General features: G+C 43.0%; 1 protein-coding gene across 1 annotated transcript; it reads right to left on the reverse strand.

Moving 5' to 3' along the window:
* Nucleotides 1–794: 794 nt before the first annotated feature.
* Nucleotides 795–17,746, reverse strand: LOC128893226 (optomotor-blind protein-like). The gene is made up of 2 exons (XM_054154050.1): nt 15,802–17,746; nt 795–1,117 (listed from the first exon to the last, which is right to left on the reverse strand). Exons 1-2 carry the CDS (start codon nt 16,514–16,516, stop codon nt 795–797), a joined length of 1,038 nt encoding a protein of 345 aa, XP_054010025.1. The 5' UTR covers nt 16,517–17,746.
* Between the last annotated feature and the right edge of the window lie 1,158 nt (nt 17,747–18,904).

Here is an 18,904-nt window from a genome sequence, read left to right on the forward strand (position 1 = left end):
CCACGGCTGAATTCGCGAACGAGTTTAACCGGGTCCGTGGAGCGATTTCCTGCGGTTTGGCGGGACCCGCTGACTTCTCGTGTTTCGCTCACAGCCCGTCATTTTTCTCACGGCTCTTGCCTTACCGCGTTCCTCGCGATAGAAGGCAACGCGACTCGCTACGATTAATCCACCGAAATCGCGACGCATTACCAAACGTCATGTTCGAGTGTGCTCCGCGCGCTTAACTAGGGGAACCGCAGAGTCCGTCGTTTAGCCTGTCCGCGCACAGCGGAGACCGCAGCGGCAATTCCCACTTCCGTTTCGCTTGATCAGCTCGAGATATTCGAGCGATCAGCGAATCAACCTCGCGAGATCAACGTTTCGACGAGATCGGAGCTTCGCACGACGCAGGAAAGAGCTACCGGGGTTGGTTCAAGTGAGGTTTTGGGATTTCTAAGAAGAAGGGATGTAAGCTGAACGTTGCAGTAATAGGGATTGAACTATAAGCGGAGGTATTCGAATCTAGGTAAACGTTTCGACGAAGGAGCGCTACGTCTAGCTTCTACGACTTAAAAAAAGCTACTATAGAGTGTCCAAGTGACGATTCTGCATTTCCGAACTCGAGAACCTGGTGAATACGACCTGGACACTCAAAGGATGTACCAACAAAGGTAAACAAGCACAGCTGGTCTAGGTGACAATTGCTCATGTTCAAGCTGAAGAACATAATGAATATGACTTGGTCCGCTGACAGAGTCGATGAGTAAGTAAACCTCATCGAATGATTATGGTTTAACGAAGATTGTTGACACTTACCGGCCGCTTTTCGTGATCACCATCTCCGTGCCAAGCTTGTGGAATTTCTCCCAGAGCTCCTTGCCCTCGAGGGTGACCTTGGGATCGTCCACCACACCGTCATCTTCTGGAGGTGGCATGAGGGCAGGATGAGGCCCCGCGAGCGGGTGATGAGGTGCCAGGGGATGTGGCGACGCGTGAAGCATCCCCGGGGGTAGGTGAGGCCTGAGTGGCCTCATAGCTGGTCCACCAGGACCACCCTGATGATGGTGGTGCAATGCTGCCGCTGCTGCCGCTAAAACGGCCGCTTCTTCGGGGGTATGTGGTCCCAGGCCTAAACCTGAAACGAATATTTCAAACAATCGTTACTTAACTGTCTTCTCTGATAAATCCCTACTTCATTCATTCTTCGGCTAACCTAACTAATAATCACTCATTTTTACCGGATGACTTCATCTATACAGTTGAGTAATCTTTGACAGCTATTTTGAAAAGGACGCGACAATTGGAACTATCATATGTTATTAATTCTATAATGATTGAAACGTTAACATTGTGTCATATTATTCTACATTTTTTGTTTGCGACAAACTGGAGAACGTGATTAAACACCCCACCCTGAGTGTAAAATAAATAAATTTCAACTAATTTAATTTTCATATTCACTGCTAACACAAAACAAGATTAATAATTGTAGAGTATGATTTTGGTGACGAATGCATGGATGACAACAACCTGAGTCGTGAAAGAAGAGTTTTTGGACTGTGCGAAAGTTTGAAGTGTGACTGAAAAATAAACGCATGGAATCGAGCGAATGTTTAGGTTAAGGGAGCGACTAAATGATAAAAGTGTTAGGTTAGGAAGATATACCTGAACGAATGCTAGAGTTTTAGTTTTAAATGGGAGAGCGAAGCGAACAGATCTGCGATAGTCAAAGTGTCAAACTGTGTGTGTGTGACTAACAGCGTTATTTTAGTTTATACTTATACAGAAAAATAGTTTAACTATAATCCTGCATCCCATTGTAGCAATAATACCATCATTGCCATTATCAAATAAAATCATACATAATAAACTGACGATGAACTCAAATGAAATTGAAAAACAAAAAACTGCGAGTTACTTATACGTAGATAAATTTCCATTGTTGATTGTGCGAAGTGGCGAAAAATTTATTAGTCAAATTGTGCTCTTTAAAAATTCCCGCTGAAAATCGAACGGTAATTGATAATATTCGATCGCAGTGGGCGAGCTCCTTAATTAAAATATTATTGGCGTTTAATTGCGTATGAATTAAAATTGGCACAACAAAAATAACGGCAACGTATCAATTTTCACGTTGTTATAAACACACGGCTCAAACAGTGAAATTGGATAACAATAGAGTGAAATAAAGTCATCGCTGAAAATTATTACAGAGCGGTGAACGATTCAATTATTCCTATTTTAAAATTGCGAACACTATAGTTCAGTAATTCAGAAAATTCAGAATAATACATACTACTGCAACAACCGTGAACTAATAATTATTATTTTCAACTAACCTGTAAATTAATCATCACTTGACACACATGTCACAACGAACAGCCAAGAATCGAATTATTATTAATTGCAACTATAATTACAGTTCAACGATCCAACGAAGGTTAGTTAGTCGATCGTCGCACTCGTAATTCGCCAAATACACACAGTGGGTGTAGAAAGTATTCGTACACCGATCAATTTCCAAAAAGACTATGTAAAATTGTAATTTATTAACTTATTTTTTATAAACAATGACATTCTACATATTTCTCGGAAATTTCTAGAATAGATAGATTACAAAAAAGTAGCTATTTATGTAAGTTGCGAAATTAATAAGAAAAATACTATTAATCGATAGAAATATTGAAGCAATAAGTATTCGCACAACTGTTTAATTTTTAAAACTTGATTAAAAACAAAAGAAATTTACATTAATTTATACGTATTAGGTGAACCGGAAAATAATGTCGTTTTTGCAATTTTAAATACTTGTTTATCGTTCATCAGCTCATTGATTTTTATCGATCTGGCATTGGCAATTTGCACAGTAGATGACAAAAGGCTATTGATAACAGTAGCGATTATACAATTAATAATTAAAAATAGAAATTTATAAAAAATTTGTTCGAATTTAATGTAAAAAAAAAACGACATTACTTTCCAGTCCACCTAATATATAATACTTCCTTCGTGGGATTTCCTTTTGATTTTATCATTATTGCAACTCTTCTAAGCGTTAAATTAACTAAATTATTAGTTATTCGAAGTGGAATCTTCTTCAATTCTTGTATTAGAGCCATTTTTAAAAGTACTTTACTGAAAATTTGATGTTTACTAATTCGTACGGAGCCATTTTTAAAAGTACTTTACTGAAAATTTGATGTTTACTAATTCGTACGGAGCAATAAACTAATGTGTTTACGTTACGAACTCTACTGTAAATGGTTCGAATCGAATGGTAAGAATCGTACAAATACTTATTGCTTCTATACGTTTACCCACTTCTCGCATTCTTTTGTTAATTTCACAAATTATATTAACTAGTAAATGTTGTTCGGACCACATCTATCTTGGGGACTTCCAAGAATGTGTAAAATATTATTGATTATAAAAGAAAGGAGTTAATAAACTACAACTTCACACAAAAGTATTTTTGCGAAATTGATCGGTGCACGAATACATTCTACACCCACTGTAATATTAATCACATAGTAAACATTTAACCACAGGAAAATGCAAATTGTTTCGTCTTAACCTTCAAGACGCGCGGTTATTGTTGTGCGCGCACCGATCCAGACTGCGATCGAAATCTCGAAAACAGATCGTTCCGCGTATCGATAATTCTCGCGTCACTGCTCGAGCGCCACACGTCAGTCAGTCGTCAACCGTGACGCTCGTGCGTGTTCCTTGCGTCGAATGAATTAATTCGATAATTCTCGGTCGATATTATACGCGTTTCACAGTGTTCGGTGTGTTTTGTGTTGAATTAGGTGTCAAGACAATCGACAAGACTCAGAAGCTACGTGCTGTCATTGACTCGAAACATCTCAGGATCGAAGCTTCAATTTTTCCAAGGCGTGCGTTACAGATCGAGCTAACCCCTTAATGGCGTCGATATCGTCGTAGAATCGAATCGATCAACTCCACGCTAACAATTGGACAGTACAGATTGCTCTGTTGACCCTCAGAACGCGTCAGTTCTATTCTTAAGGTGGTGTGTTTGTTTGTATCAAGAATAGTGCAGCCAACTCGTGCTTTCCAACGCAACCATCGAGAGAAAGAAGCGCGAAGACAAGGACAGGCTATATAGCAGACAAAGTTTCGAACTTCGCCAAGCGTGGTGAGGTTAGGATTGAACGGTAGAAGTAACGAGAATTTACCACCGAGCTTGCAAACTGTCAGTGGATCTTCTATCGCGAACTTTAAACGCCTGTCTTCCTTCCGATATCCATTGATCTCGTCGATTCTCGTACTTTGAAGACCGAATCCGTATTTTGGCAGAATCGATTGCGATATAATTCGTGAGGCTTCGACTGGAACTGGCATCTTCGATCGAGGTGAGTTTATTTATCTAACGAGCCACTGTTTCTGTGGTAAATTGTATTTTATTCTATTGAAATGTTCTTTTTCCTGTGTGTTATTTGTGCTGCGAATGTCTACACTGAATTAGTTACTATTGCAATATTTGTTGAATGCTATCGAAGCAAACTTTAATTAAATCTTGAACAAAATTCGACTAAATATCACGCAATCGTTAATTGGTCTGGTCAATAGAGCAATTAATGGAAACGTCTGTGTTATTTTTGGTTCTGGGTCACGATAATGTTTGTCCGCGGAGCAAATTTTATTTATTATTCCAGCATACAAATGCACCAACCGTATCTGCGTAAAATCCTCGTAAATTCGGCGGCTTCCCTTTCAAGTCCCTCGGCTAAATTGAGGATCAATAACCACCATCAATTAAGATAAGGCTGGATGATGCGAGATCAACTTTCCCGAATTCCGGGTCGGCAACGTTCGCTTTTTAGTCCCGCAGCTGTCGTATTTAAATTATTATTTCAATTAACAAAATCGCAATTTACCAGCCGTTCTTAACTTTGCCTTAAGAATTTTCCCACAGAATTTTTGCTCGGACCTATTCGGTTTTTACAATATTACAAAAACTTCTTCTTAATTCTTGAGAGGAAATTACTTGAATACATTAGCGATTCCTTTATTTGTGAAATTAAAATCTCTTTCCGTAAAACAATTCTTTTGGTCGCACACAATGAATTTAATAAAAATTCTAATAAATCCTGTAACATCTTTAATTTCAATTTAAGCCTACTTCAAATTACTTCTTTCAGAAAATTTTATTTTAATTCTCACTGAACCATCAAACGTTTTCCTTTAGATTCAAGGAGTTAATTGTTTGTTCAGTAAGTTTCGTTCCCACGTATCCAGCCGCTTAGCATTTTTACCCGTGAAATAATCATTCGTAATGATGCAAATCACGATTATATTATTTATGACTAATGATGTAGTTAATAGGTAACGGCACGGACACGGCTTCTGGTATTTTCTTTCTATTTCGATCAATTGCCGGGTGCGTGGCTTGGGAAAAAAATGCGAGAACCTGTTGCCACGTTAATGACTTCATGATTGTTATCAAACAAAGTCTGCGCGAGCCGATCATTAAATCGATATCGTTCATCTGTCTCGTATTTCTCTGTATCCGCAGCCGTTTCGCTTCGATTCCTTCGCGTTTTCATCGACAATGCTGATCGTTTTTATTTCCTCTATCAAACTTTCCGACCCTTTTGCTCGCTCTTAAATATTATTCGAATGCTGAATAAATTGTGATAGTATATCTAGTATTAATATTGTTATCTGTGGTCTGTTCTAATATTATTGTGGAAGAAAACTAACCACCTCATTTTCATAATAAATAGCAAACATCTATAACAATTTCACACGTTTTGTGTACTAATAGGTTACATCCGTTTAAAAAAAAAAAATAAATGAATAATTTCAGTGAATCGTTTTTGTGTTCAATTACTGGAATAGCAAATTTTTGAATAACAATATGTATTCGTGTGCGCATGTATTAAAATAATATTAAAATAAATTACTATTTTTACCGAGCGAAGTAAAGAGTATTGGATAAATGAATATTATTGGACGATAATATTCCATAAATAAGCGTAAATAAATGACAATTGTTTTCAGCCCAAAAATCGCTAACTCACATTTGCGTTCTTTACGAATATCGTTCCACCGCTAGTAATGTTACCAATTATTGTATTTATTTTATCTACAAAATAAACTAATTCCAATTTAAACGTTCGCCAAGTAATCAGTGACGGAGTGTATCGATGCTAATCCACATCCCAATTGTTTAAACATACGAATGAAAATTCATAGAGCTTGTCAAGTCTCTGAGTTTTTCGTGCAAGGATTGAATAGGAAATTTTTAACATATTTATTTATACGGTACTTGAAACTCGTTCGTTACGTAACTTTGAAAAATAATAATCGTATATCTATACATTTTTTTGGAAATGGATTTCGTTGAAAATATACGCGTATTCGCAAACGTATATCGACAAATTTAATAAATAAATTAATCAGAATAATTGCTATAAAAAATTGATTATTTTTAAGAATGAAAGAATTTCGTTTTCTTAATGACTGAAATTTTCAGAGGTGTGACGACCATTTATCGTCTGAATCAGTTTCAATTTACGAACCACTTGTTGGCTCGGTGATTTTTGTTATTTTACTTTGCATTAAAAATACAGATGGAAAGCGATTCTACGAACCAAAATAAAACGAAAATGTTGAGTAAAATTTTTGGATACGTCGTTTCCTGTATAATCGAATTTCAAAATTGCCGTGCCCTAAACGGACTTGGAGTCGATTTTCCAGAAAAACGGTGCCTCGTACGAAAAAATTGTATCCCTCGATTTTAATTCATTTTCTCTTGTAGGATTACGTTGTTTTTACCCTTCGTGCGCCCCGCGCGTTTTCGAACTCGATTTTCTCGAGAAGTACGACTCCAACGTAAAAAATTCTCTGGGTACTTTCGACGTGTTTTTTCTCAAACTTTCGTTTGGCGTATGAGAATACCCTGCTTCGTTTTCTCCGGGACCAAGGGTTACGCGGTTGGCGACACGCTGCGAATTTCGAATACACACGGCGAACGTTGTGTCATGCCCTTGGCAAGATTAATCGTCGCGAAGCTGCGGTCAGTTGGCTGACAGCCCGACTAGAAAATGAAGGCACTCGAAAAATGACTGTGAAAGGCGACAAAACAGTAACGAATCGCTCGTTCTCCCTGACGTATCGATGGAAAATCGCTACTGTAAACTGCTTTCCTCAAGAGTCTGTTTCTATGAAGAACTTTTCTGGCTTTATATTAGGTTGTTCCAAAAGTTTCTTCCATTTCATTAATAAGTAATACATACACGATATTTTATGTTTAATGTTACATTGTACAATTGCATACAATTCATTTTGCTTCATTACTGTTACAACGTTAACATCTAAGAAATTAGGTTGTCTATTTGTATAAACATTGCCATACAAAATAATTGAGTGCAAGTCACGGAAGAAACTTTTGAGACAACCTAATATTAAAGAAATTTATAGAATCTCTTTGAAAACGTGTGACTTCGAGAGGAATCGAAAATGGCGGCAACAGTTCTTTCTAACTTTGTTTATTTTTCTTGAACCTACTCCCTTGATTTGAAATCTAGAGGAGACGTGAAGGTCAGCTTTGTTTATTTTTCTTTAATCTAACCTCTTCTGTAAGTGGATGCATAGAGGTTATTCGAAGGTCAGGTGTCCCAAATATCCACTTCTCTTGGAGAACGCGCTAGAGATCTATCAAACGGCGTAGGCTCGCGATCCCGACAGGCGTGAACACTGAATCTTTATTTATACGTAGGAATCCCCGTTCTTCAGAAAATTGCAGCAAGTTTGCATTCGCTGGTAACGTTCCCGTCCCCGAGTATCCCGCGACGTGCAAAGAATACTCGACAAAGAGTCGCAAGAGGCTTCAGCGAAGGCAAACGGGCACAAAGGCTCGTCCGAAACCGCGGAAACTTTATTGGCGCGTTCCGATTACGCGCTTTTGTCGAGCCGAGTAGCCTCCAGCGAGAACGCTACAAGATCTTCGTCGTTTCGCCATTCGACTCAGGCGAGGTCTTCTTTGAATCGTCACGCCTCAATCGTGGCACCGAGAATCGTAGTGTAAGTACGGAAAAAGTGAAAAGTGGAGCTTACCATGACCCTCCCACTTTGTCGAGATGTGTAACTCGATTTTTTATTTTATAATTGCGGTACTATTATTCTCACCCCCTCTGTTGGAAGCCCGAAATTCACGAATAAAAATTGTTTATTTATTTTTTATTGGTTTCGTTATAATACTACTTTAATTAATTCCAAATTATACATCGATGGCGCGAGAGAATTACAAAAATTATTATTAATAATCTTGGTTAGTTCAACGAGGATTAAAATCGTTCGCTTTATTTAATGCAACTGTAGCTTGAATTATAGCGAGTTAACGATGCCTGGATCGCAAGAAGTTGTTCTGGAAGGAATAGAAGAAAGTCACCGTGGAAGCGGGCTCGAAGAGTCCAGCTGCACCTTGGAATGGCTCGTCGAGACGCGTTGAGAGACAACTCGTGTCAACGGGCGCGGTGAATTAATTCATCATTGAAGCTAACGAAGGGAATAGCTAGTTGCAGCGGATGAGGTGGACGCGTGTAATAATGAGATGTCAGATAAGAGCCGGCTGAAAATCCGTTTCATCGCAGTCCGATTCGCTTTTTCACGCTGCCAGCCTGACGCGGCGATGTTCCTCGCTGATCTCGGAGGATAGCCGCGCGTCCGCTCGAAAACGAGCAAGAAATCGAGCTTGACAGGACGATGACGGAGTATTTGCAAATTTCTGACGATGAAGAGATACTTGTGGAACTTCTAAGTGTCAGCAAAAATGATCTAATCGTTACATTTCACTTTGTACAATTTTGGAACACCTTGGAATGCCCATAGACCTGTGATTTCTGAAAAATAACTAGAAAAACTTAACAATTTTTCCTATATATCATTGAAATTTTCAAAATATCTGACTCTCAAATGACCTACGTCAAGTGTGTAACGCTTTGCCAGTGATGAACAGTCTTGGAATGTTTCTAATACTTTATTTGGTCTTAAAATTATACTTCTCTATAGCTAAATCGTCCGCCATTTTAGAACATTCGATGCTTCTAGCGAGATCCGAGGTCTGGCTGTGTAATACAGTGTTCGATCAAGCGTCCACGCAGTATTTTTCCCAATTATGTGATTATTCTAAGACTTAGAATCTAAGTCTTTACTGTTCGAGAGCAACATCGTCGAGATTCTAGGCTGCAAGAATTACGCTCTGCATTGTTTAAGCGTCGACAAATCTTTGCTAAAATATGGAGTACCTTCCAACATGGGAGATGTCCGATTAGAGTATAAAAGGATGCGTCTGATCTACAAGCTCGAGTCACTTTCCAATTTTATTCCGAAAAACAAATCCATTTTGGAACGATCAATCCTTAAGTAGCAACGGTGTTCGATAACAATATTTTCCACTAAGAGGTTCTACTTTCCAAGTGTCATCCAGTGTCTGTTAAAAAGCAGAGGAACAAAGGCTCTTGGCATCAATATCCAGTGACACGTACACACTAGAACACAATTCTTCGCATCTAAGAGTCTTCAAAACTGTGTTGAAAACACTTTCTAGGAACCACAATCTTTATCGTGACAGAAAAACTGACTATCCTCATCCACCATTCCAAGTACACAAGTGTCACTTTCCGAAGCTCTTCAGACATCTATCGCAACACTGCCTAAGAAACGAAGTCCCTCAACATCCACAGACTGCTGAATTCCCTATCCTCGTTCACCTGATCTCAAACGACACCAAAATGGACTCAAGTGGCTAGCCATCCTCAAAGACTCAATCCTCCCCATCGACCACCAGATGTCACACCGCGTCGTAATCCAGTCGCACCTGGGTCACACTTTTCCTGGACAGTTCCCAGCGTTTCCCTAGACAAGCCGCGTCCGTTCGCCGATGGAACAATGACCACGCGTCGTGGAAACGATATGGCGTTGCTCGTTTAGCGCGAGAGATATGCCAGATCGATTGCGTTATCGCCACCAGAGCTGTGATGTATCGCCGACGCGCGGCCAGGATTTTTCCTACGAGCAGCGCTATAACTACGTTCACGATCTTATCGTCTTTCCTGCGTTATTGTAGCCATTGCCCAATGGGACACTGCCTTTTGCTCAACCGACCCCTAAGTAACGGATATCGATCACCGAAGTTAGAAAACGGTGCTTCAGCGTGTGATATTCGCGTCGATTCTTCGAATGTTGAAGTTGAACTTTGAAAAAGTTCCGACTAAGAAGGGAAAAAGGGACTGCTGAGGTCTATGGTCTCTCAGCAATTTCTGATAATGATTCCAGAGATTGGAAAGGTTAAAGAAGACTTTATTTATCAGCTAGGAGGCTCTGTTGATGTTGTGACCTATAATTCTGAAGTCTAGAGCCTCCCATACTGTTCTGTCAATATTATGCTTACTGCAATAACTTCCAACATTGTTCAGAACCACTACTGAGACGGCTAAAGCACTACACGAAGATTCTTCCATCAATATTTAACAGTTTTGGAATAACCATCAGGTTCTTAGGTTCTAAGCTAGTCGAAGGGATTGTCCGCCCCGGCAGTCCGTCTGTTTATTTTTAAACGAAGGCTAGAAGGCGATTCCGGCTGCTAATTAATCCTCGCACTAACGACCTTTTTCGTTTCACCTCGTTACATGAAATTTATCACGGCTCTCATCAGGAACTCGGCAACTCGTCGAAAAGTTTCTGTGCAGAATTGTTCGCAACTTCAGCCCAGTCGCTCGCAACTTCGTTCGTAAAAACATGGCGAACTCTTCGCCAAAGAAATTCACTACGGATTCTTCGCACTTTTCGTTTCGTTACGATTAACTTCGATCGATAAAAAGAAAGGAAATGTAAATATCGAGCTGAACGCAGTGGAATTGTCACGATATGATACTCCTTTAGGCTTCGATAGCTACTTAACCCTCCATCAACAATTTTCTTAATTAAATTTCCTTCAAACTTCACGTCTCCAGGTCAAAACCTCCAAGTGTGTCACAAAAATATCTTCATTTTTAATCTGATTTTCAACTGACCGCTTCACTAGGTAATCAATCCTCATCAGTCTTCGTTCTACCAGACGCAGCTCGTCGCCACTGACGGTTCTTCGAATCATAGCGCAAACTATCGCTGGGAAACGATTAATTTGACGATTCGGCGACAACCTATAGCGCTAAGAGTCGACAAATGAGGTAATTAAACGGATCTAATTAGCGGCGGTTTATCGACAGCCAGATTAACAATGTCCGTTCAGGGCAATCGGGGGTTGCGCGACGCATCGGTGAACGCGCTCGCGTGCGCGCGAACAAAAGCCACGCTTTTGCCAGATTTTTCCCGTCGGGTGTGCCGTGCAAGACAGACAAACAGACAGACGCCTGTTCCCGCGAAAAATCACCGCGCTTCCGGTGGACAATGGCACCGCGCCAAGATAACGAGCAGGGTACGTGTTCGCGAGGATTTTGGTGCTTTAAGCAATCTCGATGGCGTCTTTGAATCACTTGGAATTTTTGGAAAAATTCTGAACATATTTATTGACGAGGAAAGGCCTGACATTTTATTTTAATTGGGATAGTAAAAATGTTTGGACAAAGATGATTAAATGTAGGTGATTCATAACTTCAGAAAAATGTTAATCGGAAAATTCAGAGCCTCGTATTTTTCTCAAATTTTTCTGAAGTTCGCGTGAACGGATACCGAGCACTCCAATTTTTATACTTTTATTTTTTTTAAATTAACAGCCGATAAAACATCTTTCTGTCTGCTCAGCACGAATTTATAAAGGAATTTTGGATCGCGTCTCTTTATACTTTATATGTCAATCAACGGCTAATGGAGAGAAGAATTAGCTCGCAGATCGCGGCGAATTAATGAAATTTCCTACAATTTTAATTTAGTTACCCCGTCGATTCGTGCGCGGTAAAGAGAGCTTTTACTTTAATTTTATTTTAATTGGTTGCCACCGGGAGAGCACACGCGATGGCAGAATTGATGAATTTTCCCTCGACCTTCATTCGATTTCGCCAGATCGCGAGTTTACAGGTTTAATTCTATTTTAATTGCTACTTGGCGCGAAGAACTGCGGGATTAACGAATTAACGTAAAACGTGAACTATGCAAAATAGCTCCCGTTTGGATGTTAAAGGAATTATCAGCCGGCGCTCGCGATGGGGGCATTAATGGACCTTCCTTTATATTCAGTTTCACTGGTAATTGGTTCGAAGAACCGAGGGGCCTCTCGTGGCGAAATTAACGATTCCTCTTTCAATTTTAATCATTATTTAGCGCGTCGGGGATTCGAGTTCGTTATCGCGCGATCAACGGGTTTTCTTACAATTTTGATCGTACGAGTGAAACGCGCACAGAAACGCTGGCTAGCAATCGAGGTTTTTACGATTTTGCTTTTGAAATTGAGTTTAATTTCCCCGTTAACGATTTCGAGTCTGCATCGATTCCCAATGGCTTCGAGATGACATTTTGAGAAGAATCTCATTAATTCTGACGCGTATGAAGGTAACGTGATTGTTAAGGGATATATTAAGAATGTTATCGGTGATAACTGCGGACTGGAACCTTCGAATGTCCGCCATTTTCCAACTTACAACGAGGAAAAACGTTACACCAAGTTTGAATATTGAAAAGTACGAGGTCCTGCTGCTTTGATATGTGGGGAAATCAAAATGGAAGACTATAAGTAGCCAGAAATAGAACAATCACCGGAATTCTACGTTAATTTTAGTTTATGTGCCTATTAAAAATTGAGGACATGTTTAATTCAGTGTAGAGTAAAATTGACAGCCCTTATATCACCCTGTAATACGCTTCTGGACTCTCAATCAACAATTTTTAATTTGTTATAGGTAAGAGGACACTTGGCTGATGATACATTTACAAGATTCAAGATTACAACATCAACAGCTCACTAATTAATCGATATATGAATCGTTACTCCCCATAAAATGTGATCTAGCAGTGCCTTAAAAAATTGGATGACTTTTAATGCATCTCGAACCAAGATCCTAAAACTCTGAGAAGTGCATCTACCTACAAAACAGAAGCCAGCGACGTTTCACAACAGTTGTGCGGTCTAAAACTTGCTCAACTTTATCAATAGTATACGAGTCGCTAACTACACCAACAGATAAATCATAGTAGTCAATAAAATCCGGTCCATCAGTAAGCAGTTTGCCGATGTTGGCTTCATCCAGGGATCCACCGTCTCTATCATATGAACCCTAAACCAGCATCTGACCTCAACGTCGTCAACCGCCCACACACGCTAACTAGCCAACAGATAAATCATCCCATGGATTCCCCATAAAATTCAATCGACGCGGAGAGCAACCAGGCACCGCCAGCGAGGCATCTAACAACGTCGTTGCAAAGATTGACAGGCGTACAGGCGGCCAAGTGAAAACACATGCCCGCAAACGTTAACAAACCGATCCAACGGCAACGTCGATTCGGAAAACGAATGTATCTTGCCATCTAAGCGGATGAATAAACGATGAAACGGTTTTCTCACGTGCCGGGCGTAGATCTTCCCTGGACGATCGCTGCGAGCGTCATCGCTACCCGCCGGGCTTTCCAGTAACGATACGTGCTCTGCGCTCGCGAAAACCGGAGAAAGTGAACGCAAAACGAATCAACCAAATGTTTCTAAACGGCGGCTACCGCCGAAATAAGCGTCAGAACGCGGATATCGGTTTGCGCAAACGCGTAACAAGTTCACCGCTGTCGCTCGTAAAAGTGACCCGCGGATACAGTAATTAAATACCGGCCGATTTTTCTACCAGCGAAGCTCTTTTTCACCGCGGCCTGCCCGAGGAATTCCTGATCGGAGAACCTGGCGGAACGATGCTTGAACTGGCTAAGGCAACGAACACCCGATCACTGCTGTTTTTTGGTGTAACAGAGACTCCCAGACGACTCTGACGCGGCAATTGACGACTTCTACAAGGACTTCTGGAAGATTCATGGGGATTCTGAGGAATTGCTGGGGAATACGACTCGAATGGGGACCTTGGTGGCTTGATTCTGACGATTTTTGAGGTGATGATGACTGGTAATCTTCAGAATTGTAATTTGGTTTCTCAAAGAACCAATGATTTTACTGAGGTCACAGAAGATATCTGATATTGACTAAATCCTCAGTAAATCCTCAGAAGTTCAACTTGGTTTCCCAAAGAACCAACAATTTCATTAAGATACTTAAACTCTCTAATATACTAGTTACTCAACGTTGAATCATAGACTTGGACTCTCTGAAAACACGAACGGCTCCTCGAATTTACTAAATCCGCACAGAAGAAACTTGATATCTCAAGAAACAACGATGTTGTCAACGCAACAGAAGTTCTTTTTACGCTTTGGTAACTCTGTCTCGGTGGGTTGTAATCCGAACAGCAAGTTTTTGAACATTTGCAACAACTCCGCGGAACTTCTAGACCTCAACTTCGATCACAGTCGCGAACTCGCGTTTTTGCGTGACCCGTTCCGCCAGCGTTGAGTCAAGTTTTTCGATTTCTACTTCGAGAGACTTGTTTACCCAATTTCAACAAAAACGAACGCCCCGGTGTTTTCGAAAACAACGATTTAACGAGGATTGGCTGTTTCTTTCGGGGATACCGTATCGCCGGTACGCTGAATCCTAAACCAAACACTCGTGGAGCCGAGTTTACATGTGAATATGACCACTACGATCACTTAACGTCCAGATTCACAGGTTTCATTGAAGTTCCACGAGCCTACGTGGCCGTAACACGCGCTACAACTGGTTGAGGACGCCGTTCGTAGCCAAAACAGGATATTTATCTGATCTTGTGACTCTGCCGCGAATAAGTAGCGCTTTATGACAGTTTTTGAACTCGCTTATCTATATAAAACCTGTTTTACTAGGAAAGAAGACTTGGGTATCTAATCTCTTCTACCCCTTATTATAACGTATACTGTCTGGAGAGACTTTGTATTCCGAAATTTACCTGAATTCGCAAATACGTTCAGTATTTTGAAGAGTAATTCATTTCTTGGCGATGTTGTCTCTACTATCCAGCCTATTTCCGGTCTGGAAAAGATACTGTATGAGATAGTTTCTCTAATTTGAATTCTGGTTGATCCGAAACAGAAGCCTAAATCGTCTAATTCACCAATTGTGGACTTGTTTCCAGGAAGTGAAAGGTTACAAGCCTCGTGCGACACGATATAGTGTGTTCAGTGACAAATAATTGTGAGTCCCAGTATAGAAGAATATGTGAATAAGTTTGTGACTGTATATCAAGATGAACGTTAACCTCAGTTCCCTACTAGATGCTGTTAAACCATAAATATTGCCTAGCAGTGGTCTCTCTGGATACTCTAAGCACTGTTTCTCGTCTAGGCACTTTGCTCTGCAAGGTTCATGAGCAAATTTTAATTATTCACCATCGACACCCTATGAAACGGACCTATCCACCCTTCAGAAAGAGATTTTTCAACGGACGGAAGCTCTACAGAAACAGGATTTTCAGCCCTAATACCTCTCATCGGTGGAACACAATGCTTCGATACACTTCATCCGAAAACTGGCCACTAGCGATCTAGGGAATCTTAGACGCAGACACGGCACTCATATGATTTCCATCTATCCTTCATCAGAAACGGATACTGTAACAAGTTAAGACCCGTACCGCAACACCGTTTATCGGGCACACTTCGGTGAAAACTGTCCACTGGTGATAACTAACGATCCTAATCTTTCGTCAACGCACTGACCCCTAGCCGCGAGTACACGACACTCGGAGGATCTTCGTGACTAGGATAAGAACACAGTTCGCTCACCTGGTGGCGTGATGCCGTGTGGGTTCAGATGCGGGTGATGATGCGCGCTACTGAGGATTCCTTTTCCTTGTAGATGATGCGCCGTCGGACCAGGCGAGCTGGTCGCCGGCAAGTGGGCCGCCGGATTGTAGAATCCGGCCGCTGCCAGGGTGGCAGCGCTGAAGTAGCTGGCCACGACTACTGCCGAGGACGGATGCGACAATTCCCTCTGGCTGAGCAACGGCGGCGGCGTTTCCGGTGCCGCGGCTGGACTACCAGGTCCTCCTGGTGGCGGTGAGGCGCTTCCTTGCGACGACGAACCGCCCAAAATCGGCGGATGAGTGTTGGCCGCGGTCAACAACGAGGAGACGCTGAAGTCCGTCGGTCGTGGGGCTGCTGGAGCCGGCAGGTGGCCGCCGGATATGTGTCCGTTGGGGTTGCTGGACGGTGTCCCAGCGATCGACGTTGGGAAGGGCGAGTGCTGATTCAGAGCCGTCGCTGACGCGGGGTACGCCATCCCAGGCCCCCCCGCCTCGGCCCTCGGCCCCGTGTTCGCACCCTCGACCACGTTAGCCTCCAATTCTCGTCTACGCCGTTGACCTTCTATGTCCTTCGCGGAGGAGTCCACCTCCTCCTCCACCACCTCCTCGACCCGTGATCGCTGCTGCAGCGCGGAGGGTTGCGGAGTGCTGGCGCAGTGGGTACCCCTGCACGCTGTGTCTTGTTCGAATCTCATCGAGACGGGCGAGTGTGCCGAGTCGCGCGAGATTCCTCTTCGAGTGACTCAAACCGAGGGACTCTATAACCTAACTGACGCACTGTCTGTCCACTAATCGCGACACTTCAGGCCGCTACAATCGCGTCTCTCGTGTCCGTTGTCTCTATCACTGGCTAGCTGACCCGTCCACCTATTAACTGTTCGGTTGATTCTCGGACATGTTTGGGAAGCGTCGCTCCGGCCCGCTCAGGAGCGGATTCCGCGGTCCTGGCTACGTTCTCGTAGCTCCCACTGGGATCTCTCGGTCGCCTCAAGCACCGTCGCGAGCCGTCCAGACGACATATCGTGCGTCGCGACGGTCTTGCTACGCGACGAACCTCTCGGCTCCCAGGAACAGCACTCTCTGTAAACACCCGGTCCACCAGCACCGTAAGCACACTTAATTCAATCAACGAAGACACACTGTGGGCCGTCGAGCTCTTCAACGAGCCGGTGGATTTTTCGGACGAGCCTGCTAGAGATGAAGCACTTAACGGGATAGTAGTTATCCTGCGGTTCACTGTTCACTGACGTGCACTAGGTCCGCGGGAAGTTCCTCCCAGCGCACGCTGATCACCTCACTGCCGAATCCGGTTTCGTTGGCGCGACGGGGGTACGCGACGACGCGGGAGAAGCTGGCGAGCAAGAGCGCACCGGTTCGAGCGGCGTCCGACGGCCGGACGACGCCGAGGACAGTTCAGCAAGCGTATATCCGCACGTGAAAATCAGACGACAAAAAGGCAAGAGAGAGGGCTCTACGGCTTGGCTCAGCAGCGAACCTCGGCTGGGGCTGGAGAGCGGACGAAAGGTGTTACTTGGGTGGCGCCGCGATGGTCACTGAGCAGCGCTAGGATTGACACCTCCTCTGGGGGCTCACCCCCACACCTCCCGCGGAGGTGTTGGTGTGCTAAAGTCCTCGTCCGGATTCAGGGCGTGTGTACGCGCGTCTACGTGTACGCGGACGCTCGCGTGTGCGTGTATACAGACGAGCGGAGTGTGCCTGCGCCGCCGAACGGACGCGGGAGGCGTGAATGCTGGAGGGCAGCGACGCGAAGACTGAGACGGTACAGGGGCTCCTCCTCCCTTCCCCTACGACCCCGAGTGACGCGCGCGGTGGGGGAACTCGCCAGTCGAGCCGTTCTGCGCTGTACGCTCGATGAAGAAGGAAATACGATTACGCGAGCGATAGAAGAGCGTGGACGTAGCAGTCTACTGGCGCCCTTCCACGAACTCCAGCGGGCGATAATGAGCGCTCGTAGCGCGGATTGGCGTTCCGGCGCCAATCCGAGGCGCGTTGCTCTCGACGCCTTTTCCGACGTTCAGCGTTTCTCTTGCACTCTCCGTGTTTCTCTCGTCTATCTCACTTATCCCCTCCACACACTAGGTTCTGCACGACGCTCCGAACGTTCTTCCCTCGATCTCTCTCTCTCTGCCACCACCCCCCACCATCCGGCGTGTAAGGGTGTTAACCGCGAGTACGCCCATTAACACCACCCTCCCCGCGGTCTCTGCTCCGTAGGCGGGGGTACAGTGTGGAGGGGGAAACGCCGATCGACGTTGCTCGAAACTTCGCTGCGAGAACGTTGGCGATTGACACGCTGGATTTTTACCGGTGCTTGCCGAACGACTCGTTTTCCGCGGACGCTTGACGTTGAGGTGTTTAACAAAGAGAATATTTCAGAATTCTCGTGGAAAAATGTCTGAAAGCATTTTTGAGAACGTTATGGTGAAAGTCTTGATCTTTTAAAAATTGGGAGAGTTTCTATAGTATAGTAAGAAAACGTAGTGTATCATTTCCACCGTGTTTCACTCGAGTTTGATCAATTTATGCTTTATGTTTCGAATTTTTTATCAATATCATGAGAGAAATATGAAGTTCGAAGTATTTTATATTTTAAAGATTCCAAGGCTTGGAGTCTTAAATGAAAATCATGTTGATTTGAATAGAATCAATACATCTAAATGTTTACGTAAAGGGAAGCTACATTTTCTTACCAAAATGGACAATACTTTGTCTTAAAAGCAGTATTTGTTATAGTATCAATTTTTCACACTATTCCAGTGATACATTGAGCGCATATATTTAGAGTTTAAATTAATCGCGTGAGTCGTAGCCGCGTAACCGCGTTTAAATCTTCTTGAACTTGAGACTGGTCGAACTTATAGCGATAACGAAGATTCACCGCAGCCCTGTTTACTCTGCCAGATGGGGAATCCGCGTTCATCCATCGTCAAGCGTTTCGGGGGTGCCCGACGGCCCGTTTTCTCTATTAATCCGGAACGGCACTTCATCAGTCATAATTCAAGCCGATTGGCCGTGTCGAGAGCTGTCCGAGTTTTCCGCGAAAAGCCGAGTGAGAAATTTTC

The sequence above is a fragment of the Hylaeus anthracinus genome, unplaced genomic scaffold (genome assembly GCF_026225885.1).
Source record: "Hylaeus anthracinus isolate JK02 unplaced genomic scaffold, UHH_iyHylAnth1.0_haploid 27279, whole genome shotgun sequence".
NCBI lineage: Eukaryota > Metazoa > Arthropoda > Insecta > Hymenoptera > Colletidae > Hylaeus > Hylaeus anthracinus.

Excerpts from the sequence above, each read along its gene's own strand:
- LOC128893226 (XM_054154050.1), bottom strand. The coding sequence starts at position 16,516 with ATGAGATTCGAACAAGACACAGCGTGCAGGGGTACCCACTGCGCCAGC. Across the intron at positions 1,118-15,801 it reads ACACGGCATCACGCCACCAG|GTTTAGGCCTGGGACCACAT; the intron begins GTGAGCGAACTG and ends TATTCGTTTCAG.